Raw genomic sequence first — 25,582 nt, forward strand, 5'->3', positions numbered from 1 at the left:
ATCTATTCAAGACAATAAGAGAATAAGAGACAATCATCTTTCTGTCTCCATGCTAGAGCATCCTCCCCATCCAAGATAGAATCCTAGAGCCTATAGACCCTTCAATTTCCTATCCCTGAGCCTCTAGTTACTCACATCTTGAAAGATCTTCCTTCTATAAGCTTACCTATTGAATAAATTCTTTAGGATAATACTTGAGCCATCTTCTCTCCAAAGCACAGAAGAAATGAGTAGTCAAGTGATATGCAAATCAGCCTCTGGCAGTTCCAGGAGCAGAGAAGGCTTGCTCCCTCCTGCCTACCACCCAGGCATTCCCAGCTTCCTCCTCTCTGAAATCAACCCCCGCTTTTCTAGGAGACAAGACTTTTGGATCCTGGGGAAAAGAAGGAAAAGATTGGGGTTGTGGACACCGGGGTCCCAAGGGAGCCTGACTGGCCTGAGGGGGAGGGGTGGGGCAGGAATGCGAAGAGCTGGCTCCTGCCTCAGACACCTGATCCTGGCCTGTCCAGCAGCCGTCCTGTTGGCAGCCAGCCCCAGTGCTCCCCAGAGCCAGCCGCGTGGCAGCATCGAGGGCACAGGGAGGGGGAAGGGGATCCTGTCCAGAAAGCCAGTGAGACAAACAGTGCAGAAATCCCTGCTTTCTCTATTCACTAGATTCTGCTCCAATCCATAGATGCTCCCCCTCTCACCCCAGAGATACACATACAAAGTGCAGAGAATACATATACACCCTGCACCCACCAACACTGGTATCTGCCCCAACCCGATCCCAGCCCTGGCTGGACCACACCAGTCTGGCCCTTTTCAAAAATGCCTGAGAACCAACTAGCTAGCTTCATTCATGGCTAAGGTGAGCCTCCACCTTTCGGCATTGTCTGTCCTCCCTGGTCACTTTCAAGGAAGGAGAGCGATCCCTATTTAGGCAACAAGGGGCTCAGGTGTCCTACCCTCCAATCTGCTCCTTCCCACATTGCTTTCTGGGACCCATCTCTATTCCAAGCATCATCTGCTGTCTGGCTGAGGGCTCAGGACCAAGACTCCTACCTGCCTGGGCCCCAGCGGCGCTCAGCCCCAGCACCAGAGGCACCAGGAGGACGAGGCGGTGGCAGCGGCGGCACCGCTCCATGACTGGTGACAAAGCTGGGCCCCAGGCACCCAGGGTCTGCAGGAGGCGCTGGCAGGAGAGAGGGCAGGCTGTGAGCCCCGGAGGACTGTGGGGTCCCGGGGAGGTCAGAGGCTGCCGGGTGGCGACAGCTCTCAGCTGCCCAGCTCCATGCAGCGAGGCGCCGTCGGGGATCCAGTCCTACTCCGTCCCTCGCAGCCGCCGCTCCAGTGTGTCCCCGGCCACCCCTGCTGCCAAGAGCCCCCATCTCGCCCCCGCCCCTGGCCCAGCCCCCACCTCCAGTCACCCGCCCACAACCACCGCAGGGGAAACCCCACCCTCGGGCTCCACCTGGGGAGGGGTGGGCGGGAACCTTCCCCAGCGAATCTCTGCGGTCCCCAGTTCCTTACCAGGATTCTGTGACTGTACCCTAAGATTCTCTTCGGAAACAGTAATACCTCTTCCTCAGTCCCTTCCTTTTCTGTGACTCAGACGTCAAATCACACCACCCACCCACCAAATCCAGGTCCCCTAAGGGTGACAGAACCCTTCAGCAGAGCCCTGAGCAGGATCTAGTGCAAGTGAGAAAAGTGGGAGGGGGAGGACTGGGGAGTCCACTACCCCCCTCGTCCATCAAATCTCCGTAATTACCTCCCTCTCGCCCCGCCCGGGGTAATTACAGAGCTGGGCCTGGGGCTGGGGTATTTATAGACTAGGCTATAGATAGCGACCAGAGGCCAGCCTCTAGACACGGGGGGCTGGGGAGAGGGATAAAGGAGGGACAGAGGACAAAGTCCAAAGACTGGGCATATCCACAAATACGGCTTCACTAGGTCTGGGGAGATGAAAATGGGTGACAAGCAAGGGGGTCTGGGAGTCCAGGTAAAAGGGGACCCGGTAGAGTGAAGGGGGCAGCTGATGATACAGAGAATAGGGTCACTCGGGGACGAGAGGCCACCTCCAGGCAGGCAAGGTCTGAGCAGGCCGCAGGCAGCGCAACCCCCCGGGCAGCGGGCCGGGTCTGCCCAGAGCCCGCGTTAGAGCTGGAGGGAGCAGAGCGAGGCGCCACTGCCCGCTGGCGGGGAGGGCGCAAGCGAACAAGGCGCCTTTGAGAGCCCGCCGCCAGCCCTTACTCCTCTGGCCGCCCAGCCCCGCCCCCAGCCTGGCACACCGATTCCCCCCTCCCCGACAAAGCTAGCCTTGTCTCCCCCACCCCGTGCCCACCTCTCTGGCCCCAGGGAACCTCCACTGCGGCGTCTGGGGAGCACCTCCGGAGCTCCGGACCGGATACCACACACACACACACACACACACACACACACACACACACACCCATACAGTCGCCAGTGCAGAAAACAGCGATTATTTTAATTTGAAAGCGATTTTATGTGAGTAAATGTGAGGGGAAAGGAGAGAGCTGCAGGGCAAAAAAAAAAAAAAAAAAAAATCATGCAGCCCTAGCACCCCATCTCGGCAGGATGGCTATCTCCCCTCAATTCTCAGGTCAGGATCCTGTGCCTCCAGACTACACTGTGTGTATCCAGTGTTCAAGGAGGGTTGTGGTGGGAAGGGCTTGGGAACTACACACCAGTTATCCCCTACCCTGGCCTGCCCCCTCAGCCTAAGCCCCTTCCCCAGTTAGACTGTAATAGATGGAAGAGGGGTGTAGGGAAGGCCAGTGCTTCAAGAGCCCCAGGGACAGATCACCACAGGACTTTGCCCTGCCCAACACCACCTCCACCACTGGCGAGTTTTAGTCAACCTGGGAACATACAGTACTTCTTTGAGTCTAACTACAAATCTCTATACTTAGAGGAAGTTAAAAATAGATCAGTTTCTACATCTCCGCCTGCCCCTCTACCACCATCACCTAATATTTCTCAATCTGACTGCAGAAGGAGGTGAAATTGTGAGGGGACTCTGGACATGAGAGAATGACAGGGCCTCTCCCTCTTCCAACATAGCTTCTTCCAACATTTGCCAAGCTTGTTTAGAAGAAGGCCTGTCAGAGCTCTACTTCCATGTTCATCAGTTTGGGGGGCCTGCCCCCCTATATCCATTGCTGGGGGATTTTCACTCTTCAAGTGAGGTGCTATGTGAGACAAGTTGAGAAGGAAGAAAATTCCTGGGAGCAAGGCCAGTGCTTTGTGTTGGGGGAAGGAGAGATCTTCTCAGCAGGAGGCAAGCGATCACCTGAACTCATGGGAGACTCTAATCCCGAGACTCAAGGCCACTGGAGAGGTCCAGCCTTCACAAGGGTCTAGGATCCCTTCTGACCTGTAAACCCCTTGGAGGGTTTATGGAGTCCCTTAGAGATCTTGGTTCTGCCCTGTACTCTCCATCCCACCAAGATTCTAGGAACATGTTCACTCCCCACTCTGCCCCAAGATTTGAAGTCCCTCTTGGGTATGTACTCCTCAAGCATGAGTGCACCATGTCAAGGTTCAGGCCAGCTGGTGTGGAGCCTCAAGCATTTCCATGAGGAAGGTGTCAATGGGAGTGTCGCCAATGAGCTTGAAGAAAAACAGATGCTCTAAACACTTAAGGCCAATGGATCTGAGGGCAGGAAGACGTAGCAGCAGCTTGGCAAACCTGAGGTGGTAGGAGAGGCAAAGTGAGAGGTAGGACCACACGGGGCCTAGAATACACCCTCACAGCACCCACACACACACTACTGTGGGAGGTTCAATCCCCACAATCCCCTCAACTTCATAGCTCCTTCTCACCGTCCCTGCTGCTCGGGGTACTTCTGTTTGCAATACGTCTCCAGTGATGCATATACTTTCTCCCGCAGAATCTCCACTTCACTAGGATTAGAGAGGCCCTTGGCATCTGGAATGGCAAAGAGAAGAAAAAGAAGAGGCAAGACAAATCAAATCAGAACCAACAGGAAAATGTGGCCTACATGATGTCCTTTTTGGGCCCCAGCCACTTGTCCTCCACCAGATGCCTGACAAGGGAAGGATAGAGTGCTAGGTTTATGGAATAGGGTCAAAAAAAAAAAAAAATGGATCAGTGGTTGTGGGCCAGCTAAAAATTTCTGGACTGAGGGTTCTACTGAGCAGGGATAGTTGGGTAACTTGGGACTCTCTAGAGAAGAGGAAGCTCCAAGGTGGCCCTGGTCTTGAAAGACAGAAATTCTCTGCCTCTTACCTGGATTGAATAAAATGATTGCCCTCAGGCAGCCAAGTTCTGTCTTGTCCATCCTCATGTCACGCATTTTGGACACTAGCTCTGTCAGCACCCTGGAGAGGGACCTGCAGGTCACTCAAAGGTCACAGCTCAGCCAGCCTTGGAAACGGACCAGCCTATAGCCCCACCCCTCTATCTATAGGCCAGTCCAGCCTAGCAAGGGCCACTGACCGATCAAAGATGGCTCCCACGCCTGCGGAATGGGCTGAATTTCGGTGCACATGAAGACCTGTGGCAAGGAGGATGCCATCTCGGACATCAATGGATCGGTGGGAGAAGGAGGCAATGAGGAGTTCGTTCCAGCCTGGGTAAGGGGGGCAGCAAGGGTCAGGAGCCAGAGATAAGGTCATGGGATTCAAAACACATGGGAGGAAGAGGTGGCAAAGCCAATGAGCTTGGCTCCCTGAGTATGCAAGTATGTACTGGTGCACCAAAGTAAAAGACTCGGGTGGGGGCAAGGCTCAGGTCCTGGAACATTATGGCAGAGGAGGCTCTGATGGGAGTTGAATTGTTATGTGGAAAAACCGAGAAATGTTATGCATATAAAAACTACTGTATTTTACTATTGATTGTAAACCATTAACCCCCCAATAAAGAAATTAAAAAAAAAAATATGCACTGGGTCAGGAGATCAAAGAGGGGCCAAATGTCAAAATGTCAAAGGGACTCAAGGTCACTGACCTGCCCGTAGCAATATGACCTGGTCATCCAGAGGCAGGGAAGAAAAGTGGGGGATCCTCTTCGCCCACTCAACAAGTGTGAATAGCTGTTTGTCAGCTGCCTGACAGATGTTAGTCACAGGGTCATTTGGCTGCAAGGGGTAGGAGAGATTAGTGTTATAGAAGGTTGTTTAGAGGTACACTGGGAACCCCCCCAGTAAGAAGTTACTGACACCTCCTCTTTATATATAGTCTCTCTTCAAATTCAATCTTAGCCAATTCCTACATATGAGGCTTCTCTTCAGACATTCATGAAAACAATTATTTGGGATTTGCCTGTGGTTCTACCAATGGGTTCTGTAGTGGGTGGGCACAAAGGAAGTTATCACGTCTACCTGGCATGTACGAGAGTTTATTTGGCAGCACTGCCAGTCCAAGGCAATGTTAGGAAGGGTTGTGAGAGGAAGTGAAAAGGGCAAGGGGTTGAGACCTATTAACATCCACCCTCCCACCTCCATCAAGAACAGTGGAATGACCCCATCACTCACGCTGCTGCCGCTACCCCCGGTTCCCCCAGGACCCTCAATGCCCTGGTCACTCTTCTGTTCCACAGCAAGCTCAGCCTCTAGGATCCTGTCCACAGGCATCTCCTCAGGGGCTCCCCCAGCCCCCTCCCCATCTCCGTCCTTGTCTTTTCCCCGCTGACGCTCCTCCTGTACCGCTAGGGGAGAAGGGGGAGGGGAAAAAAAAGTAAAAAATCAGCAGTCAGCTATAAGAAGGTTCCCAAATGTCTTTAGGGCCTTATCAGGAAATATTCATAGGAATTGAGATGTCACTAGAAACAACAGAAGACTTGGGGCAGGGGTTACAAAAGGATATAAATAAATCATGTAGAGATAAACAGAATAAGGTAAAGAAGTCAGGAAGAATGCTAACATCTAAACTGAGAGCCTACAACACATTAAGAAATATGCCACACACAACACTCGTTCAATAACTAAAAAAAAAAAAAAAACCCTGTAACCTCACCATTTTTCAAATATATTTTTATATTTATTTTCCCTTTTGTTGCCCTTGTTTTTTTATTGTTGTTGTAGTTATTATTGATGTCATCATTGTTAGATAGAACAGAGAGAAATGGAGAGAGATGGGGAAGACAGAGAGGGGGAGAGAAAGACACCTGCAGACCTGCTTCACCATTTGTGAAGCGACCCCCCTGCAGGTGGGGAGCAGGGGCTTGAACCAGGATCCTTAGGCCAGTCCTTGCACTTTGCGCCACATGCGCTTAACCCACGGCACTACTGCCCAACTCCCCCATCTTTTTTTAAATGAATTTGGGAAGGGGGTTGACAGAATAATGATTATGCAAAGAGACTATCAGGACTGAGGCTCCAAAGTCCCAGATTTAATCCCCCGCACTATCATCACACAGAGCTGAGCAGTGCTCTGATAAATAAACAAGTTAATTAATTAATTAATTAATTAATTTGGTCTCTCAATTTGTCTCTGCCTCTACCCAATAATAAAGAAAAAAAAAAGAATTTGAGGGTTAAATAGCTTGTCATAGCAAGTCACACATCACACATCCAATTCTAGTGACTGACTATAAATCTTGTGCACTTCTGATTAAACATAAAAGCAGTAAAAGCAGCACTGACCTAGGTCTTCAGAGATGAGTTATGACCTTACATCTGCCACATGACCTTGGAAAGTTATGCTTCAGGCTCACCTTCTTAAAAACAAATATTTGACAGAGGCCTGCTAGTGGCATACCAGGTTAAGTGCATATATTACCACGCACAAGGACCCCTGCCACCACTCCTCCCCCCTATAGTGGGGGACACTTCACAAGCAGTAAAGAAGGTCTGCAGTTGTCTCTTTCTCTCTCCCTTTCTTTTTTTTTCATAAATTATGTTTCTATTTTAAATATTTATGAGAAAAATAGGAGAGAGAGAAAGAAGCAGACATCACTCTGGTACATGTGCTGCTAGGAACTGAACTCAGGATCTCATGCTTGAGAGTCCAATGCCTTATCTACCACCTCTCTCCCTTTCTACCTACCCTCCTCTCTCAATTTCTCTGTCCTGTCAGAAAGAAAGAAAGAAAGAACGAACCACCAGGAGCAGTGGATTCATAGTGCCCAGCACCAAACCCTAGCAATAACATTAGTGGCAAAAAAAAAAATTTTTTTTTTACTAAGATACTTTCTAAAGTGTTTCAAACTTCCAGAATGAGGCTTACAAATAAAAGGAAAACTCAGGTCTTCAATAAAAGCTGCAGTTTTTGAGGATAGAGTTCTAAAGTTCGGAGGAGAGGCCACAGACAACAACAAGGTGTAATACAGAAAGGGAACATTGGGTCAAAGAGAAGGACTATTCAGGTGAGAGAATGGGAGAGAGAAAAACCCATCACGGGAAAAGCAAAGCTATCCTTCTCTGGAACTGACCAAGGAGGACCACAGAGGTAGAATCAATATGGAAAGTCAAGAGACCAAATACACTACAACACCAAGAAAAAGCTGACGAGGTGAGAAGGCCAATACTGCCCTCTAGAGGAGAGAGAAAACAGTTCAGTCTTCCTGAACTGTACAAGTTTAGGCAATCTTCCCTCTCCAAGTCAGACAAGGAAGCCTAGGAAAAGAGGGCTTTACCTTCCCTCTTCATGCCAGTGGCCAAACACTTCTGGTAGCGGCAGTACTGACAGCGGTTCCGCTGACGCTTGTCCACTGTGCAGTCCTTATTGTCCCGGCATGAGTAGGTCAGGTCCTTACGGATGGTGCGCTTGAAGAAGCCTTTGCAGCCCTCACAGCTGTAAACACCATAGTGTTTGCCTACAGGGGAGAAAAGAATAGCATTGACAAGGCTGCATGTAAAACCTTCACAAACCTCTTGCCAATCTCCCCCTAGTAAACTTAGTTTAAGTCTACTGTGTTTGCCAGATACAGAAGGGAAATCAGAACATAAGAGACAATCTAGCCCCAATCCCCTCACTGTTCAAAAACCCTAAAACTTCCCCCTCTCCCCTCTGATAGCTCTCTGAGCTTCAGTTTGTTCAGCTCTCCTTGCACCCCACCCCCATCCCACTGCCTCCACGAAAAGTCCAGGAACCACAGAAAATCCCACAACTGATAATGAACAGAAGATTCTTTCTCTGCTGGTATTTTGAGTCCCATACCTGAGCTTCGGTCCCCGCAGATTGCACATAGCCGTTTTCCGGCCCCAGAACCAGCTGGAGGGGGTGGACAGTGCAAGCCCCGGACCCCTAAGACTGGTGGCTTCACATCTTCAGGGGGGCCAGACCCACCCCCGGGGAGCGACACTGTTGAGTTAATCTGGGATGGGGGAAATAGCGAAATCACAGGGAGACTCATTGGGAAGAAGAATCACTCAGAGGTGATGGAAATCACTCCCTACCCCTCGGGTAGGGCTCTGCATTGCACATTCCAGAGGGGATTCTTTACACTGTAGCTTCTGTGAGGACCACCCTGGGGCAAACCCCAAGGAGATCAGACATACAATTCCCCCTGAAATTGTGCAACACAGTTGTCCTGAGGGCATATATTTCTGAAAAGCAGATGGGGTGGAGGTGAGGGAGTCAGAAAAATCACTGAGATGGACCTCAAGATAATCAGGGGTCCTTTATAGGACTGGGGAAGAAGCATGCACTAAAATGCCAGTCACCTCAGGAAGGGCAAGTGGTCTCACAAGGACCACAGGCCTGCCAGGATTAGAGTTCTGAAAAAGGTCAGTGGGCCATGGGGAAGTTCATACAAGGATCTGGGGTCATAAGGGAAACAAGGAAATGAAAGTAGAGAGGCAGTAAATAAATCACAACCTCTCACCTGGGGACTGCTGACAGGCCGGGAGAATCCAGGGGGAGCTGGAGGGGGCAGACCAGGGGACCCCATGGAAGAGCTGATGACTGGGAAAGGAGAGCCCAAGGGGGGTGGTGGCATGGAGGGTGGGGGTGTGACACCAGAGCCTCCAAGGGATGAGGCTGCTGAAGGGGGGAGGGGTGCTCCTGGAGGGGAGGGGGGAGGGGCCACCTGGGGAATTGGATTTGGAGAGGAACTGTCTGGGCTTCTGGAGTCTGAGAGAGGGGTACAAAGAGATACAGAGACACACAAACAGGAGAGACAAAAAAAGAAAATGAGTCTTTGATCACGACCATTCAACTAGAGACTTCAATTCTCTAATCCCTCAACTGCCAGCCACCCTGCTCCCGTCCACCCCCAAATCTAAAGATACCCTGTTTCAACGGTTTAAGATACACAACAATTTGTTAACACATTAAACACTTTCACTCCTAACTGTGGTGAAACGAGGGGGTAAGCATAAGAGAAAAGAATAACTCAAGCGAGGAAACATTCCCAACAATGCATTTGTCTGCCCCTAGCCAGAGGCTGGGGAGCACGTGGGGTGGACCAGCCAGCCCCATTTCCAGCTTGTAGCCGGAGCGCGGAAAGGGAAAAGGAATGCGAGAGAAGACCCCTTGCTAGCAAGACCTGCCTTCAAACATCCAGAGTCCCCAGGGTAGAGGGCTCGGGTCCCACGCCCTCAGTGCTCCGGTGTGCAGGCCCTCAAGCGACCGAGGTGAGCAGGGCGGAAGCTCCCCTCCCCGCCCCGCCCCGCCCCGGGGGGAGGGCGCTCGGGCCCTCGGGAGGGAGGGGACGCGTGTTTACAAACAAGGGGGCGGGAGCGCCGGGAGAGCGCCCCGGAGGGGGGGAGGGGCTGCAGACAACGCGGTCACTGGCCAGCCGGTTCGTCCGCGAGGACACTCACCCCGCCCGCTGTCGCCCATCCCGTCCCGTCCAGCCTCCCCCGGTTCCGGCTCCGGGGTTTGTTGTTGTCCGGCCGCCGCCGCCGCGGGATCCAGCCAGGGCCGTCTCCGCCGCCACCGGGACGCGACCCCACAATGCATTTCTTTTCGCACCCCCACTGGCCCACACTGCCCTGCGGCATGCGGCTGGGGGAGGAAGGGCGGGCGGGAAGCCCAGGACATAACTCCTGGGTGAGTGTGCGGACAGCGAAGAGGTAGACCAGGAGTTCCCAAGGATTGGCCGGGGGACTAATTGAGCACTAGGGCACCCCAGAGAAAGACTCTGGCCTGAACGGGGTCGAATTAAGAGCTTCGCTTTGCTCTGTAGCAAAATGACAGCGCCGCTGTGGCAGCCATCTTGGTACAGACGGGAAGTCTCCGCGCTAGTTACCGCCCCCTCGGCCAGTTGGAAACGGAGGAGGCGGTCTCCTCGGGCCTGTTAGCCGGCCTCGCCCAGCCTCCCCTCAAATAACCTCCACGTTAACGCATGCGCGGTAGGGCCAGGCTGCTTTTGCAGCAGCCGCGGTAATCCATATTGGTAAAGGTATAGATAGGGGACCGGGGCTGAACGGAATTTCCTGATCTCGCGGGAGCTAAAGGCGGCACTGCCACGTCCTAGTAAACCGGGAAAGGAGAGGATACCGGAGCCGGTGAGCATTACCTTCTCTTCCCTACTGTCCTTTCCAGGCCTTTCCTCCACCGGTGGGTCATAGAGACGAGGGCCCAGAGAGTCCATAGACTGGCTGATCGAAGCCTAGAGCGGTGTCCCAAGCTCCTACACCCGGGAGGGAGTTCAGGATGGGGAACAATGTGTGTGTGTGTTGGGGGACTAGAGTAGAATTCAGGAGCGACCCATGTGCAAGGAGGGCTTAAGCAAAATAGTTACCCTATATAGCAATAGACTTGAGGGTCAGGTGGAGTCACTGTCTCTGTCCGTCTGGTCAGCATGATGGCCAGAGGCCTGGGGGCCTCCCACAGAGTGGTCGTGGGGCTGCTGACCTGGGCGGCCTTGGGGCTGCTAGTGACCGGACACGAGGGTCATGGCGACCTGCACGAGGATCTGCACGAGGACTTCCATGGTCACAGCCACAGACACTCACATGAGGATTTGCACCATGGACACAGCCATGCCCATGGCCATGGCCACACTCACGAGAGCATCTGGCATGGGCATACCCACCACGGTCACGACCATGGACATTCACATGAGGATTTGCACCATGGCCATAGTCATGAGCATAGCCATGGAGGCTATGGGGAATCTGGGGCTCCAAGAATCAAGCAGGATATGGACACTGTCACTCTCTGGGCCTATGTGAGTCCCCAGGGCATGGGGAGAAGTGTGGTTGGCTCTGGATTGTTGGGAAACCGCACACCACTTAACTCTGAAATTCTCTCACCAGGCACTGGGGGCTACAGTGCTAATCTCTGCAGCTCCATTTTTCGTCCTCTTCCTTATCCCGGTGGAATCAAACTCCCCCCGGCACCGCTCTCTGCTCCAGATCTTGCTTAGTTTTGCCTCTGGTGGACTCCTGGGAGATGCCTTTTTGCACCTCATCCCTCATGCTCTTGGTAAGTGACTTCTTATTTTTTAAACAAATGAATTTTCTCTGTGATTCATTTCTGACCTCCCAAATGCATGCTATTTTCCTAAATACATACCAGTTGGTGGGATATTGACGATCTGACCTTTTTTCCCCTTACCTCTAGAACCTCATTCTCATCATCCCATGGAGCAGCCTAGAGGACATGGACACTCTCACAGTGGTGAGGAAAGGGTAAATGGAGACAGGTGGGGATGCTGGGGAATGAATATGCTTCCCTGCTCATCTCCTGCACTTGGGGAGGGGACTCTGGAATCCATATCTCCTTTAACATCTCTGTCTACATTCCCAGGTCAGGGCCCCATCCTGTCTGTGGGGCTGTGGGTTCTTGGTGGAATTGTTGCCTTTCTTATTGTGGAAAAATTTGTGAGACATGTAAAAGGAGGACATGGACACAGTCATGGACATGGACATGCTCATGGTCACACACATGGAAAACAGGGTGAGCCCAGGAACAATTTTCCTAAAAGCTATCTTACCTACTTCAGAATTCTTTCATAAACCCCTCATAGAGTCCCTTTGGTTTTAGGTGGGTGGAACCTCCTTTCTGAGGAGATCTCAGGAGAGATGGGGAGGGCCTAAGGAAGCAAACTATCATTAATGTTATTATTATTATTTTACATTAATCAGACCACTGCTCAGCTCTGACTTATAGTGGTGCCTGGATTGAACCTGGGACCTTGGAACCACAGGCATTAAAGTTGTTTGCGGGGGTCGGGCGGTGGCGCAGTGGGTTAAGCGCACGTGGCGCAAAGCGCAGGGACCGGTATAAGGATCCCGGTTCGAGCCCCCGGCTCCCCACCTGCAGGGGAGTCGCTTCACAGGCGGTGAAGCAGATCTGCAGGTGTCTGTCTTTCTCTCTCCCTCTCTCTGTCTTCCCCTCCTCTCTCCATTTCTCTCTGTCCTATCCAACAACAAAAACAACATCAACAATGGCAATAATAACTGCAACGAGGCTGCAACAACTAGGGCAACAAAAAGGGGGAAAAATGGCCTCCAGGAGCGGTGGATTCATGGTGCAGGCACCGAGCCCAGCAATAACCCTGGAGGAAAAAAAAAAAAGTTGTTTGCATGGTCATTATGCCAGCTCCCTGCAGGAGACAAAGAACTATTCTGAGTATCACAATGTACATGGGACCCTGGCAGTTGAACTCAGGACTTCATGCTCCCAAATTCCACACTCTACTCACTGACCACATCTTGGGCCCTGGAAGGGGAAGATTCTTACCCCTCTTAACAATTCCATTCTTCCCTCAGATTCTTCAAAAGAGAAGCAGAGCTCAGAGGAAGAAGAAAAGGAAGCAAAAGGACTGAAGAAAAGGAAAGGAGGGAGCACAGGTCCCAAAGATGGACCTTTGAAACCTCAGAGTTCCGAAGAGGAGAATACAGGTTCAGGTAAGGGTCATATATGATGATAAACTGTGAGTCACATGGGGTACATACTATGTAATGGTGGGTGTCTGGGAAATACAGAGAGGTTTTGTGTGACATGATCTTTGGGAAGAGATAAGTATGATTAGCCATAGCTGCGACTGGGAGTGATGGTTGCCTCTGACCATTTCACTTCCCTTTTGCTATAAAAGATCTTCGGGTGTCAGGATACCTGAATCTGGCTGCTGACTTGGCACACAATTTCACTGATGGTCTGGCCATTGGTGCTTCATTTCGAGGGGGTCGAGGACTGGGAATCCTGACTACCATGACAGTCCTGCTACATGAAGTACCTCATGAAGTTGGAGACTTTGCCATCTTGGTCCAATCTGGCTGTAGCAAAAAACAGGTTGGTGATGATGTGCACCAAACATGATTGCCTTTCCCCCTGCTCATCCACCCCCAAGCCCAAACAGGATTACCTCTCACTAGTTCCAAACAAATGGAATTAATCACACTGTTACTGATACCCCTTAGAAATGCAAAAGGTGGGGGTCGGGCGGTGGCGCAGTGGGTTAAGCGCATGTGGCGCAAAGAGCAAAGCGCAAGGACCAGCGTAAGGATCCTGGTTCGAGCCCCCGGCTCCCCACCTGCAGGGGAGTCACTTCACAGGCGTTGAAGCAGGTCTGCAGGTGTCTATCTCTCCCCCTCTCTGTCTTCCCCTCCTCTCTCCATTTCTCTCTGTCCTATCCAACAACAAACAACATAAACAATGGTAATAATAATAACCACGACGAGGCTACAAACAACAAGGGCAACAAAAGGGGGGAAAAATGGCCTCCAGGAGCAGTGGATTCATGGTGCAGGCACAGAGCCCAGCAATAACCCTGGAGGAAAAAAAAAAAAAAGAAAGAAAGAAAGAAAAAGAAATGCAAAAGGTGTTTTACTTCTTTGACTTGGGCTTTGGTGTTTTATGAACTATAGTCCACAAACCATAGAATGTGTTTTTGTTTTTGTTTCATAAGGAGGGTGAGTCTTTCACACAATGCTCCCCATGCTGACCTACTAAATCGGAAGATCTGTAGTAAAGATCTCTTTGATATACAGAATTTCTCAGAAATTGTCTATTCTAGACTTTCTCTTCTTTTTGCCTTACTCTTCAATTTCCAAAGACACATATTTCACTTATATATAACCCATACCTTGTCTATCTAAACCACTGATGGTTTTTACATGTTAATGAATGCTTCTCTCTTTTTTCTGCCCACCAGGCGATGCGTCTGCAACTCTTGACAGCAATAGGGGCACTGGCAGGCACAGCCTGTGCCCTCCTAACTGAAGGAGGAGCAGTAGGCAGTGAAGTTGCAAGTGGTACAGGTCCTGGCTGGGTTCTACCATTCACTGCAGGTGGTTTTATCTATGTAGCAACAGTGTCTGTGCTACCGGAGTTGTTAAGGGAGGCATCACCATTGCAATCACTTCTGGAGGTGCTGGGACTACTAGGGGGAGTTGTTATGATGGTGTTGATTGCCCACCTTGAGTGAGGGGTGGGATAAACCAGCCCCAAACCTCTAGCTTCTAGGTCTTCCAGATGAGGGGTCTGTGCAGGTTGGGGACCCAGGCTAGTTATACTTGCCTGCCAAGGAAGGACTTTGGTGTAAAGCTCATCTGGGTTTGACAGTCTTACAGGGAATGTAGAGGTGAGAATGAGATAGCAGCAGGCCCATAATGTCAGGCATGTGCTGACCATGTTGTTGGGTTTGGGGGAGCTAAATGGTGCCGTAATGAAGACTTAAAGATGGTAGCAATCTGCTCTAGATCCCTAGCCCACTTGTTAGAGGACCAAGCTGCCACACAGACTTTTCCATGGTCTGCCTCCCACCCTCACATTTGTTGGTAATGAATTCAAAGTACTCCAGAGGCCACTACTACAGAGGTGGTAACAAGAGATATAAACATCAATCGTGTGTCTTGATTTGGAAGTGATTTGAAGGGGTGGGTTGGTTACTAATCTTTTTGTTTGTTTCTATTCTTTTTATATCATTGTTTGAATTGAGGGGAGAAAAAGGGGGTGGTGAGGGAAAATAAAGCCCTTGTAACTTCCGCACTGCGTTCAGTCATTTTTTTTTGGGGGGTGGAGGATGGGGATCAAGGCTCTACGACCCCATTTCCCTGGGCCCCTCCACTTCCCTCGGCCCAGACCTACTCTGTCCGGCCTTGTCTCCAGGGTGGAAGGTGGGGGAGGGGTCACAAGGTCAGCCTGCACTGGTGATTCAGATGGCCTAGTGATAGCCGTGCTTCTATTGGCTCCATTCCTTTTGTCACGCCCCTTCACTCTGGGATTGGTCCTGTGGCGAGTGGACCTCCCCACCCCACAGTCAGCCATGACAGCTCTGCAGCTCCGACTCCGCTCTGCCTTGGCCCTGGTCACAGGTTGAAGGGGCCTCTCCTAAGGGCGGGTTGGGGTGCCGGAGTGATAGTGGTCCTGGGGACGACCCCTCAAGGCTCTGAAGCCACTGTGACCTCTGGCCCCCAGTCCAACTTGTGCTAGCTTTGCGGCCCGCTCCACCCCGCCCCTTTCGCTCGCGTGCTCTCTCCCACCCAGGTGCAGGCAGCGGCATCGGCCGAGCGGTCAGTGTGCGCCTGGCCAGAGAGGGGGCCGCTGTGGCTGCTTGCGACATAGACGGGGCAGCAGCTCGGAAAACTGTCCAACTGCTGGGCCAGCCCCAGAGTGAGGAGGGGGAACCCCCCAGGACCCACGCCGCCTTCCAGGCTGACGTGTCGGAAGCAGGGGCTGTCAGGCACCTGCTGGAACAAGTGCAGGTGAATGGGAGACGGCTTCACCACCTTTAACGAGGATTGATTCACTGCCTGGGCTCTAGCTGGTTTATTGGTGTGTAACCTCCCCCTCCCACAGGCCTGCTTCTCTCGCCCACCATCTGTTGTTGTGTCCTGTGCGGGCATCACAAGGGATGAATTTCTGCTGCACATGTCTGAAGATGACTGGGACAAAGTCTTAGCTGTCAACCTCAAGGTGGAGACCTCTGAACCTATGTCTTCTAGGCCCCTCAAGCCCACAGAGGGAAAAAGACCTTATGACTCTCTCCCCTCAGGGCACCTTTTTGGTGACTCAGGCTGCAGCCCAAGCTCTAGTGTCCAGTGGTTGCCATGGCTCCATCATCAACATCAGCAGCATCGTAGGGAAGGTCAGCTTGAGTTGGGATGAGGTGCAGCCAGTTAAGTGGACACAGAGACAAGAGCCCCTTGGGGCTCCTGACTCATCCCAAACCTTCTGACTAACTATAGGTGGGGAACCTGGGACAGACAAACTATGCAGCATCCAAGGCTGGAGTGGTTGGGCTGACTCAAACTGCTGCCAAGGAGCTTGCACGGTTGGTTGGATACCTGGGGTTCAGCATACTTTACTGATTGGGGCATGTGGGAGGTTTGTGGAAGAAGTCAGCATCTATTCCAGTGTCAGCAACCACTCTCCTTTCTACAGACATGGAATCCGCTGTAATTCTGTCCTCCCAGGGTTCATTACAACACCCATGACACAGAAAGTGCCACAGAAAGTGCTGGATAAGGTAGGAGGTTGTGGGCAGAGGGCAGAATCATTCAGAAACCCAACCTCTCTGGGCTTCAGAAAGAGAATGCTAGGCCCAGCTCCTGGAAAATAGTAGCTTTTCAACAAATATTCCAGAATTGAAGACAAATCATCACAAACAACATATAAATAATAATCCACAAGAGCAGCTTTCACAAATAAGTGTTTCCTTACAGGTGACTCAGATAATCCCGATGGGACATTTGGGAGACACTGAGGGTGAGCACTGAATGTCAAGGCCCTGGGAGGGGACCTGAATGAAGAGATTCTAAAGTGTGTGGTATCTGAGAGGATCTCACCAGGACTGGTGGTTGGTGTGTGTGTGTGTGTGGAGTGGCAGTATTTCTAGTGGGAGATGATGGCTACCTTGGGTCCATGAAAGTGAATGAGATCGTGTGCTCACCCTATCATTCCCACAGATGTAGCAGATGTGGTTGCATTCTTAGCATCGGAAGACAGTGGATACATCACAGGGGCCTCAGTGGAAGTCACTGGTATGAGGCCAAGGTGGGGTGGTAGAAGGACAAAAAAGTGGAACCCAGATTATATGAGACAGCAAGTGCAGGGAGTCTGGAACATCTTAAGGAAGGGCAGAAGTTGCACAGAAGTGGGTGCTCCCCAGCCCTTCTCCATTCCATCTATGCATCTGTCCAAATGTTTTTGTCCCTCCTAGGAGGTCTTTTCATGTAACCGCCTCAAGGACCCTGAATTCTGCTCACTCCCGACCACTCTTCATGGCCTCCTGCTGATGAGGATTTTGAGTTCCCAGGCTACAAAGGAGGTGGCAGTGTATGATTCAGGAACGCTGAATATGAGAAGCAGGGGTGCTTGTGACCCTAATAAATTCCAAATCCTCTTCCCTGCCACCTCGGTTTCTTCTTGTGTCCAAACCCGCAGACCCTTCCCCACCTCCCCCTCCTTTCCCTTTCCCCAAGGATTGTTCCCTTTCACTGCCTGGTCTCCCAGGGCAACCCCCGCCGCCGGGTTTGAGAGGAGGGTGTGTTACTGTGTCTGCGTGACACTCTGGGTCTTTTTGGAGGGAGGGGACTCTGCCCAGCCCCTTCTACTGGCTCTGCAACCTCAGGCGCCCCCCCCCCCGCCCCAATTCCCTGGGTCATTATGGCTCCCCAAGGGTGGTTTGTTCATGGTACCATCCCAGTGTCCAGTCTGGTCTTAATAGGGGGGTCTTGGAACAGGTGGCCCTCCCCCATCCCTCTCCTTTCTTTGGGTACCCCCCTCCTCTTTCTCTCCACTTTACAATAGCTGCAGCCGGCCTGGGGTCGGATGGGGGGATTAAGGGAGGGAGGCAGGATTAGGGGAATGGACCAGCGGATGAAAGGGGCTGGAGGAGAGCAGAAGGGAGGGGGCTGGAAGGAGGAAGGGGAGGGGGTCCGCGCTAATCGACTCGAGCCCACATAAGGACTGGCCACGGACTGAAGGAGAGGACAGAGAAGTAGGGGGGACCTGGGGAGGAGGGGCAGGGGACCCACTGGTGCCTTACCCCAGAAACAGGCCAGCCCCTGGCAGCTGCAGCCCAAGTCCGGGAGCCCCACCTCAAGCTGAAGGAGACTGGACGCCCATCACGGTCTCTTCTCCCCCACCCCCACATCCCTCTGATCCCCTGTCCTTAATGGGTCTCGGTCTGCTCCTTCCTCTCCTTCCCATCCTGTGGCTTTCCTGGAAACTCCTGGGGGAGGTTTCTGCCAGCTTCCCACTCCAGGTATCGGCCCCTTCGGACACCCCCTCCCCAATAAGGACCCCATCTTGTGTGTCCGTCCCAGTTTCCGCGCGCTGTCTCTCCACTCCCCGCTCCCTCCGTGCGCCTCCCTCCCCCGTCCCGGGCCGCGGCTCCTGATTGTCCAAACGCAATTCTCGAGTCTATGCCTGCGGCCGAGAGTTGAGTCTGGACGTCCCGAGCCGCCGCCCCCACACCTCGAGGGGAGCGCGGGGCGGAGGGGCGAGCAAGCCCCCCGGTGTGGTGAGGGGAGTCCCGGGCACGGCGGAACTTAGTCGCGTTCACGGGGCTGGAGCACCGAAGCGCCCGAGGAAGCCGACAGCGCTCCCCCCCCGTAATTGCAGGCTGGGGTTACCGACAAGTTGCGCGCCGGAGGGGGTGGGAGCCGCAGGGGACAGACAGGGAGCGCGGGCCGCCTCCCCAGCCCCGGGTCCCAGCGACCGCAGCCCCGCCCTTCGCAGCGGAGGCCCGCGGTGGGAGCCGCCGGAGGGGACCGGGCCGAGGCGGGCAGCGCCGGGTGCTGGGCTGGGGGCGGAGAGCGCGCGCCCGGGGAAGCCAGCCGGGGGGGGGTAGGGCGGGGGGACCCCGACGTCCACGTCGCATCCCACCCGCGCGGCTAGTGGCGGGTGACGTCTCCGCGGGCGGGGGGGAGTGGGGGAGCGAGCGGAAGTGACGTAGGGCCCCAGCGCCGGGGCCATGGCGGCAGCGGCGGCGGGAGCTGCTTCTGTCTAAGCCGCGGCGGCTGGCGGAGTGAGGTCGGCACGCCAGCCCGGGCCCGGGGAGAGGCGCGGACGCGGAGGGAGCGCGTACGGCCGGAGCCGGGTGAGGGGCGACGGGAGCGCCTCCGGAGGGGCGGGGTCTGCATGAGGGGCGTCCCCCCAACACCCCCTCCCTTCCCTCGGCCAGTCTCCCTCCGCTCCTCCTACGCCGCGGAGTCCTGCCGGGGGTCTGTGCCCGGTCACCATGACGACGCCGGCGAATGCCCAGAATGCCAGCAAAACGTGGGAACTGAGTCTGTACGAGCTCCACCGGACCCCGCAGGTGACAGGATTCTCCCTTTACAGTTTACGCCCTCTCCACAGCCCCCCTCCCACAGTCCACAGCCTCTCCCCCACCCCCCCGCCTTTTTGTTTTGTTTTGCCCTGTTCTGCTCATTCTGACTGATTTCACAGACGCTGGTGATCCTGCCTTTGAGTCATTGAATCTTTTCAAAGCGTTTGCACATCTATCTTATTTAATCTCTTTTTTTAAGATTTATTTGTTAATAACGAGAGAGAGAAAACACCAGAGTATCATACTAGCACATGAGATGCCAGGAGTTGAACTCAGGACCTCAGGCTTGAGAGTACAAGGCTTTATCCATTGTGCCACCTCCGGGGCCCATTAATCTCTTTTTAAAGTGAGCTAAGTCACTTCCTCTCTTTGTTTTAAGGTGTATTTTATTGACTGCACATCAGAGAGAGCTTCACATGAGACAGAGAGGTGGAGAAAGAAGCCTGGTACATGTGGTGCTGGGGATGGAACTGGGAAGCTCAGGCATGCAAGCCCAGTGCACTCGCTTCTCCAGTAGTTCACTTAATCGTCAAAATAAGTATACGAAAGAGGTAGAACAACTATTACTGTATTTGAAAGGTAATCTAGGAGCTGAGGAGATAACATAATGGTTATGCAAAAAAAGGCTTTCATGCCAAAGGCACTAAAGGTCCCAAGTTTAATCCTCAACACCTCCATAAGCAAGAGGTAACAGTACTCTGGTAGAAATAAATGTTTAAAAAAAAGGGGAGGAGTGAATAGCATAATGGTTATGCAAAAAGATCCATCCCTGAGGTTCTAAGGTCCCTGGTTCAATCCCCCGCACCACCATAAGCCAAAGCTGAGCAGTGCTGTGGTTAAGATTGAAAAAAAGGGGGGGAGTCAGTCGGGCAGTAGCACAGCGGGTTAAGCTCAAGGACCAGAGAATGATCCTGGTTCAATCCCCCAGCTCCCCACCTGGAGGGGAGTCGCTTCACAGGTGGTGAAGCAGGTCTGCAGGTGTCTATCTTTCCCCCTCTCTGTCTTCCCCTCCTCTCTCCATTTCTCTCTGTCCTATCTAACAAGGACATCAGTAACAACAATAATAACTAAAACAACAACAAAAAAGGGCAACAAAAGGGAAAATTAATAAAATTTAATTTAAAAAGTGTAAAAAGAAAATATTCTGCTCCAATGGGGGGAAAAAAGAGAGTCAACAGAGATTACTTACTTTGTCTGTTTCTCAGTTCACTGTCTCGTAAGTCAGTGTATATAAGGCTTGTCTTGGGAGGCTAAGAAATGATTCACAGAGTTGAGAGAGCACTTTGCTGTGAGCAGGGACTTGGGTTTAAGCTACATGACAGCACCTGCACAGGAGAAACTTTAGGGAGCAGTGGAGTAGTGTTGTGGTATTTGTCTTTTACCTTCTATCTAAAAAAAGACTTACCTGGGAGTCGGGCTGTAGCACACAGCTGGTTAAGCGCAGGTAGCGCAAAGCCCAAGGATCAGCTTAAGGATCCTGGTTCGAGCCCCCAGCTCCCCACCTGCAGGGGAGTTGCTTCATGGGTGATGAAGCAGGTCTGCAGGTGTTTATCTTTCTCTCCCCCCCTCTGTCTTCCCCTCCTCTCTCCATTTCTCTCTGTCCTATCCAACAACAACGACATCAATAATAACTACAACAATAAACCAACAAGGGCAATAAAAGGGAATAAGTAAATAAATATAAAAAATTAAAAAAAAAAAAGACTTACCTTGGGAATTTATTAAAAAGAGCCTCCTGGCTTCCTTGTTCCTCCCCCATTCCCACAGTAATGGGGATGGTTCATAGAAACTGCTGTTACTCTCAGAGGACACTATTTTGTTTTCCATTTCCTCCAAGTCATAACCACCACCACCTCAGAATTATCCTTTTCCTCAAGTGACCAACATGGGATAACAGACTCTACCACTGGACTCTATTTCTCTCTCTAAAAAAAGGGGGGGTGCGTTTATGAGAGAGAGAGAGAGAGAGAGAGAGAGAGAGAACCAGAGCATTACTCTGGCACATGCAATGCCAGAGATCAAACTTTGGGACCTCAAGCTTAAGAATCCAGTGCTGGGAGTCGGCGGTAGTGCAGTGGGTTAAGCACACGTGGCGCAAAGCTCAAAGACCGGCATGAGGATCCCGGTTGGAGCCCCCGGCTCCCCACCTGCAGGGGAGTCGCTTCACAGGAGGTGAAGCAGGTCTGCAGGTGTCTATCTTTCTCTCCCCTCTCTGTCTTCCCCTCCTCTCTCCATTTCTCTCTGTTCTGTCCAACGACGACATCAATAACAACAACAATAATAAAAACAAGGGCAACAAAAAGGAAATAAATATTTTTTTAAAAAAAAGAATCCAGTGCTGTATCCACTGTGCCACCTCCTGGGCTACTCACTGTATTTCTCAAAACTCCCATTTCATGGACCACTCACCATGCCTCCAGGAAGCCATTATGGATGGCACAGAGATTGCTGTTTCCCCTCGGTCGTTGCACTCAGAACTCATGTGCCCCATCTGCCTGGACATGCTGAAGAATACCATGACCACCAAGGAGTGCCTCCACAGATTTTGCTCTGACTGCATTGTCACAGCTCTGAGGAGTGGGTAAGAGGAGGGATGAGGTTAAGATGGGGTGAGGGGTCCAGAGTTTGAACCCAGTGTCCCAATGGTGACTGCTCAGGGCATCCTCTCTCCCACCCCAGGAACAAGGAGTGCCCAACCTGCCGCAAGAAGCTGGTATCTAAGCGGTCTCTGAGGCCAGATCCCAACTTTGATGCCCTGATCTCTAAGATCTATCCTAGCCGGGAAGAATATGAGGCCCACCAAGATCGAGTGCTCATCCGACTCAGCCGCCTGCACAACCAGCAGGCACTGAGCTCCAGCATCGAGGAGGGACTGCGCATGCAGGCCATGCACAGGTTTGAGAAGCAGGAGAGGCAGCAGCTGTAGGGTGGAACAGATCCATGGGTCAGACTCATAGTATTTTATTTCTTCCATAGGAGTTTATTGCCTGCTAGCTTCTAAGGCTTTGAATCCTAAGAACTAACTAACGACAGTCTGGCAAATATAGAAGTCATCAATGTAAATTGCAGCTCTTTAGTTAACAGCAGAAATTACTGTTCTTTTTTTATTTATCTATTGGAGAGAGACAGCCAATAATCGAAAAGGAAAGGGATGATAGAGAGGGACAGAGACAGAAAAACACTTGCAGCCCTGCTTCATCACTTGTGAGGCTTTTAACCTGCAGGTAAAATTTATTTTTTTAAATTTATTTCTTTATTGGGGAATTAATGTTTTACATTCAACAGTAAATACAATAGTTTGTACATGCCTAACATTCCCCAGTTCTTTTTATTTATTTTTACTATTGGATAGAGACAGAGAAATTGAGAGGGAAAAGGGAGATAGAAGGAGACAGCCTTGCTTCACTACTCCTGAAACATTCCCCCTGCAAGTGAGATCCAGGAGCTTGAACCTGGATCTTTGTGCACTGTAGTGTGTGCACTTAACCAGGTATACCACCACCTGGCCCCTGTTTAGTGCTTTTTCTTTTTTTTGCCTCCAGGGTTATCGATCAGTGCCTGCACTATGAATCCACTGCTCCTAGAAGCCATTTTCCATTATTATCTCTTTTATAGGATAGGACAGAGAGAAATTGAAAGAGGAGTAGAAGATAGAGAGGGGAAAGAAGGTTATATCCAACACATGCGCTTAACCTGCTGCGCTACCACGCAACTCCCTTTTTAACCTTTTCTAAACCTCAGTTTCATCAACCAAAAAGCAGAATTCTGTGAATCTGTATGTTTGACTTGCAGTTAATGTTTAGTGAATATTAGGTGTCATCATTAAGATTTTCCTGATTTCTTAATCTCTGAAGTTAAAATAGAAACCCCTCATTCTTGCTTCTTTCTAACCTTAAATACTTGTTTTTACAGGGCCCAGCGAGTGAGGCGGCCGATGCCTGGTTCAGATCAGACCAACACGATGAGTGGGGGGGAAGGAGAGCCTGGGGAGGGAGAGGGGGATGGAGAGGATGTAAGCTCAGATTCCGCCCCTGACTCTGCCCCAGGCCCTGCTCCCAAGCGACCCCGGCCAGGGGGTGCAGGGGGGAGCAGTGTAGGAACAGGAGTAGGTGGCACTGGTGGGGTGGGTGGGGGTGCTGGTTCTGAAGACTCTGGTGACCGGGGAGGCACCCTGGGAGGGGGAACCCTGGGCCCTCCAAGCCCTCCAGGGGTTCCCAGTCCCCCAGAGCCTGGAGGAGAAATTGAGCTCGTGTTCCGGCCCCATCCCCTGCTCGTGGAAAAGGGAGAATACTGCCAGACTAGGTGAGAGCCCTGTCTTTCCCCAGACCACTGAAAAATCAAAGGTCACGTAAACTTCCATTAGAAATGGGCTAAACCCTAGCCCAGAGCCCTTTTGGAAAGCTCCCTACTTCCATTCTTCCATTGAGGTTTCCTGTGCCCTAAACTGATCCTCTTTCCCACTCTAGGTATGTGAAGACAACTGGGAATGCCACAGTGGACCATCTCTCCAAGTACCTGGCCCTACGCATTGCCCTTGAACGAAGGCAGCAGCAAGAGACAGGAGAGACCGGAGGGCCTGGAGGAGGCGCCTCTGATGCTGGGGGACCTGATGCGGGGGGTGGGGAGGGTGGAGGTGCTGGAGGAGGTGACAGTCCTGAGGAACCTGCCTTGCCCAGCCTGGAAGGTGTCAGTGAAAAGCAGTACACCATCTACATCGCTCCTGGGGGTGGAGCATTCACGGTGAGAACTCCTTCTGAAGGTGCTGTATGGAGCGGGGAGGTGTGGGGAAGAGGATTGCCATGGTACTACACTGGCAGTCCTGATTCCTAATTGAATAGCTCTTCTCCCTCTGAAATGCCTATCTCCCTTCTCTGTAACTTTCTTCTCTCCCCTCTTTCTCTATGTGCCCTTGCTTTGGCTGCCTTATGATCTCTCTATGAGCTCTCTTATGATTCCTTTTTCTTTCCTCCTCCTGTGGCTGCTTCATTGCCTTTACTACCTCCTTTGACTTTCTTTTCTCTTCTTCTGTCTCCCCTCTACTCCCTCTGCAGACACTGAATGGCTCACTGACCCTGGAGCTGGTGAATGAGAAGTTCTGGAAAGTGTCCCGGCCACTGGAACTCTGCTATGCCCCCACCAAGGATCCAAAGTGACCCCACAAGGGGGACAGCCAGAGGATGGGAACCATGGGTGTCCCTGTGTCCTGACCCACCACCCCAGCTTCTTTGTCCCCTAGCCATTCCCACCACTACTACAGGCCAAGCAGCCAAGAAGAGGATACAAATAAGGACAAGTGGCTTTTATACAAAGTATCTATATCAGATTCTTCTATATTGTACACAGTGGGGCATGCGCCTCCACTTACTGCCTTTTCTATTGCCCCCAGCCTCCATCCATACAAGACATTGGGGAAGGGAGAACCTTCCCCTTTATGCCCTCCTACCAACAAGAACAAATTTGCTTTTTTTGTTCCTCTTTGAAACCTGCAGTTCTTTGTCTCTTTTTACCCAAGGGTATACCAGAAAGGAAAAGGGAAAATATATATTGACGAGAAAAGCCCAGGAATAATGTAGAATCAGCTGTGGAAATGGGAGAGGGAATGTCAAAGGCTGTTGTCAGTGTGTAAATTCCATCTTTTTGAACCTCCAAATCAACAAGTTCATTGAAAACATGGGAGAAAGATCTCTGAATCTGTAACACAGAGTGGAAGAGCACAGAGGTGTGTGAAGTGAGGTACAAAGCTTGCTTCCTAAAACTGAATAGCCCAAGCTGAAATAAAGGCTCTGGAGTGCCAGTGCAGGAACAGGAAAGTGACTCACGGGGGTGAAGCATGTGTATAGACAATGACAGCATCTGCAAGGCTGTTTGCAAAGGGAGTAGTAATTCCTCATCTGTATAAGAAGGTTGTTTTTGTAATTGGGAAGAAAAAAAAAAAAGGGAGGTCCAAAGGGCTTCCAGTCCCTTCCTGCACACACTCTGCCAAAGCAGGCAGACAGGTCAGAGGGAGTAGTTTACAGAGTGCAAACTGGAGCCCATTGAGGTGAATGTGAGACTGTGTGGAGGCAGGACTGCTGGGAGTTGTTCTGTTCCAGCAGCTAAGAGCAGAGGGTTGGGGGCACCAAGCATTTGGACTCCCTACCTTCTGCCTCCAGTGGGCAGGATTGAGTGACTTTCCCCAGGGTGGGGGATGGGATGCTGAAGAGTGCAAAGTCCGGGTCAGTGGAGGTGGGGGGGACAGATGCTCTCTCTAGTTCACCGCCCCCAAAGACTGCCCCCCACTTCCTGTTTCGGTTGTCTTTAGCAACCTAGCCCACTGTTGGCGCCCATCCTCCTCCCCCAGTTCCTGGAGCTTTAGTTCTCTGCTGGCATTGAGACAGCCTCTGTGCCTGACTAGAGGACACCCCAATTCATGTTTGAGGACCCCTGCCCCCCATTTGTTAC

At 51.8% G+C, this 25,582-nt stretch overlaps 5 protein-coding genes across 14 annotated transcripts in view; 3 read left to right on the plus strand and 2 right to left on the minus strand.

The window, feature by feature from the left end:
- The window catches only part of COL11A2 (collagen type XI alpha 2 chain), a 35,644-nt gene extending 33,583 nt beyond the window's left edge, over nucleotides 1-2,061 (minus strand). For 2 of the 4 annotated variants that reach the window (XM_016190130.2, XM_016190129.2), the window contains exon 1: nucleotides 1,045-1,333. In XM_016190130.2, coding sequence (XP_016045616.1) covers nucleotides 1,045-1,126 — 82 coding nt within the window. In that variant the 5' untranslated portion in view covers nucleotides 1,127-1,333. Of the gene's footprint in view, nucleotides 1-166; nucleotides 325-1,044; nucleotides 1,334-1,512 lie in introns of those variants that run through there. The other 2 variants (XM_007527416.3, XM_016190131.2) reach the window with 2 other exon arrangements.
- Nucleotides 2,062-2,449: 388 nt separating this feature from the next.
- Nucleotides 2,450-10,131, minus strand: RXRB (retinoid X receptor beta). Of its 6 annotated transcripts, none has more exons than XM_007527420.3 (10): nucleotides 9,735-10,131; nucleotides 8,795-9,042; nucleotides 8,128-8,284; nucleotides 7,604-7,783; nucleotides 5,502-5,674; nucleotides 4,976-5,105; nucleotides 4,466-4,598; nucleotides 4,256-4,347; nucleotides 3,829-3,934; nucleotides 2,450-3,694 (listed from the first exon to the last, which is right to left on the minus strand). In XM_007527420.3, exons 1-10 carry the CDS (start codon nucleotides 9,952-9,954, stop codon nucleotides 3,547-3,549), a joined length of 1,587 nt encoding a protein of 528 aa, XP_007527482.1. In that variant the 5' UTR covers nucleotides 9,955-10,131; the 3' UTR covers nucleotides 2,450-3,546. The 6 variants fall into 6 exon arrangements, with proteins under 6 accessions (XP_007527482.1, XP_007527481.1, XP_016045612.1 ...); XM_007527419.3 differs by having other exon boundaries at nucleotides 4,256-4,359; XM_016190126.2 differs by having other exon boundaries at nucleotides 4,256-4,359; nucleotides 8,999-9,042; nucleotides 9,735-10,104.
- Nucleotides 10,110-14,849, plus strand: SLC39A7 (solute carrier family 39 member 7). 2 transcript variants are annotated; one of them, XM_060189581.1, is made up of 8 exons: nucleotides 10,110-10,421; nucleotides 10,717-11,086; nucleotides 11,175-11,343; nucleotides 11,482-11,538; nucleotides 11,668-11,817; nucleotides 12,633-12,770; nucleotides 12,959-13,155; nucleotides 14,018-14,849. In XM_060189581.1, the coding sequence occupies exons 2-8, from the start codon at nucleotides 10,718-10,720 to the stop codon at nucleotides 14,288-14,290; spliced, it is 1,353 nt and encodes a 450-aa protein (XP_060045564.1). In that variant the 5' UTR covers nucleotides 10,110-10,421; nucleotide 10,717; the 3' UTR covers nucleotides 14,291-14,849. The 2 variants fall into 2 exon arrangements, with proteins under 2 accessions (XP_060045564.1, XP_060045563.1); XM_060189580.1 differs by lacking the exon at nucleotides 10,110-10,421 and having other exon boundaries at nucleotides 10,428-11,086.
- A 204-nt stretch (nucleotides 14,850-15,053) lies between these two features.
- On the plus strand, nucleotides 15,054-17,219 carry HSD17B8 (hydroxysteroid 17-beta dehydrogenase 8). The gene is made up of 9 exons (XM_007527424.3): nucleotides 15,054-15,179; nucleotides 15,352-15,569; nucleotides 15,664-15,780; nucleotides 15,860-15,952; nucleotides 16,053-16,138; nucleotides 16,249-16,333; nucleotides 16,530-16,572; nucleotides 16,773-16,847; nucleotides 17,027-17,219. The coding sequence occupies exons 1-9, from the start codon at nucleotides 15,131-15,133 to the stop codon at nucleotides 17,041-17,043; spliced, it is 783 nt and encodes a 260-aa protein (XP_007527486.1). The 5' UTR covers nucleotides 15,054-15,130; the 3' UTR covers nucleotides 17,044-17,219.
- A 1,538-nt stretch (nucleotides 17,220-18,757) lies between these two features.
- On the plus strand, nucleotides 18,758-24,623 carry RING1 (ring finger protein 1). The gene is made up of 7 exons (XM_007527425.3): nucleotides 18,758-18,910; nucleotides 18,995-19,129; nucleotides 21,562-21,722; nucleotides 21,821-22,036; nucleotides 23,054-23,443; nucleotides 23,608-23,881; nucleotides 24,193-24,623. Exons 2-7 carry the CDS (start codon nucleotides 19,052-19,054, stop codon nucleotides 24,292-24,294), a joined length of 1,221 nt encoding a protein of 406 aa, XP_007527487.1. The 5' UTR covers nucleotides 18,758-18,910; nucleotides 18,995-19,051; the 3' UTR covers nucleotides 24,295-24,623.
- The last annotated feature ends 959 nt before the right edge of the window (nucleotides 24,624-25,582 follow it).

This window comes from Erinaceus europaeus, chromosome 4 (genome assembly GCF_950295315.1).
Source record: "Erinaceus europaeus chromosome 4, mEriEur2.1, whole genome shotgun sequence".
NCBI lineage: Eukaryota > Metazoa > Chordata > Mammalia > Eulipotyphla > Erinaceidae > Erinaceus > Erinaceus europaeus.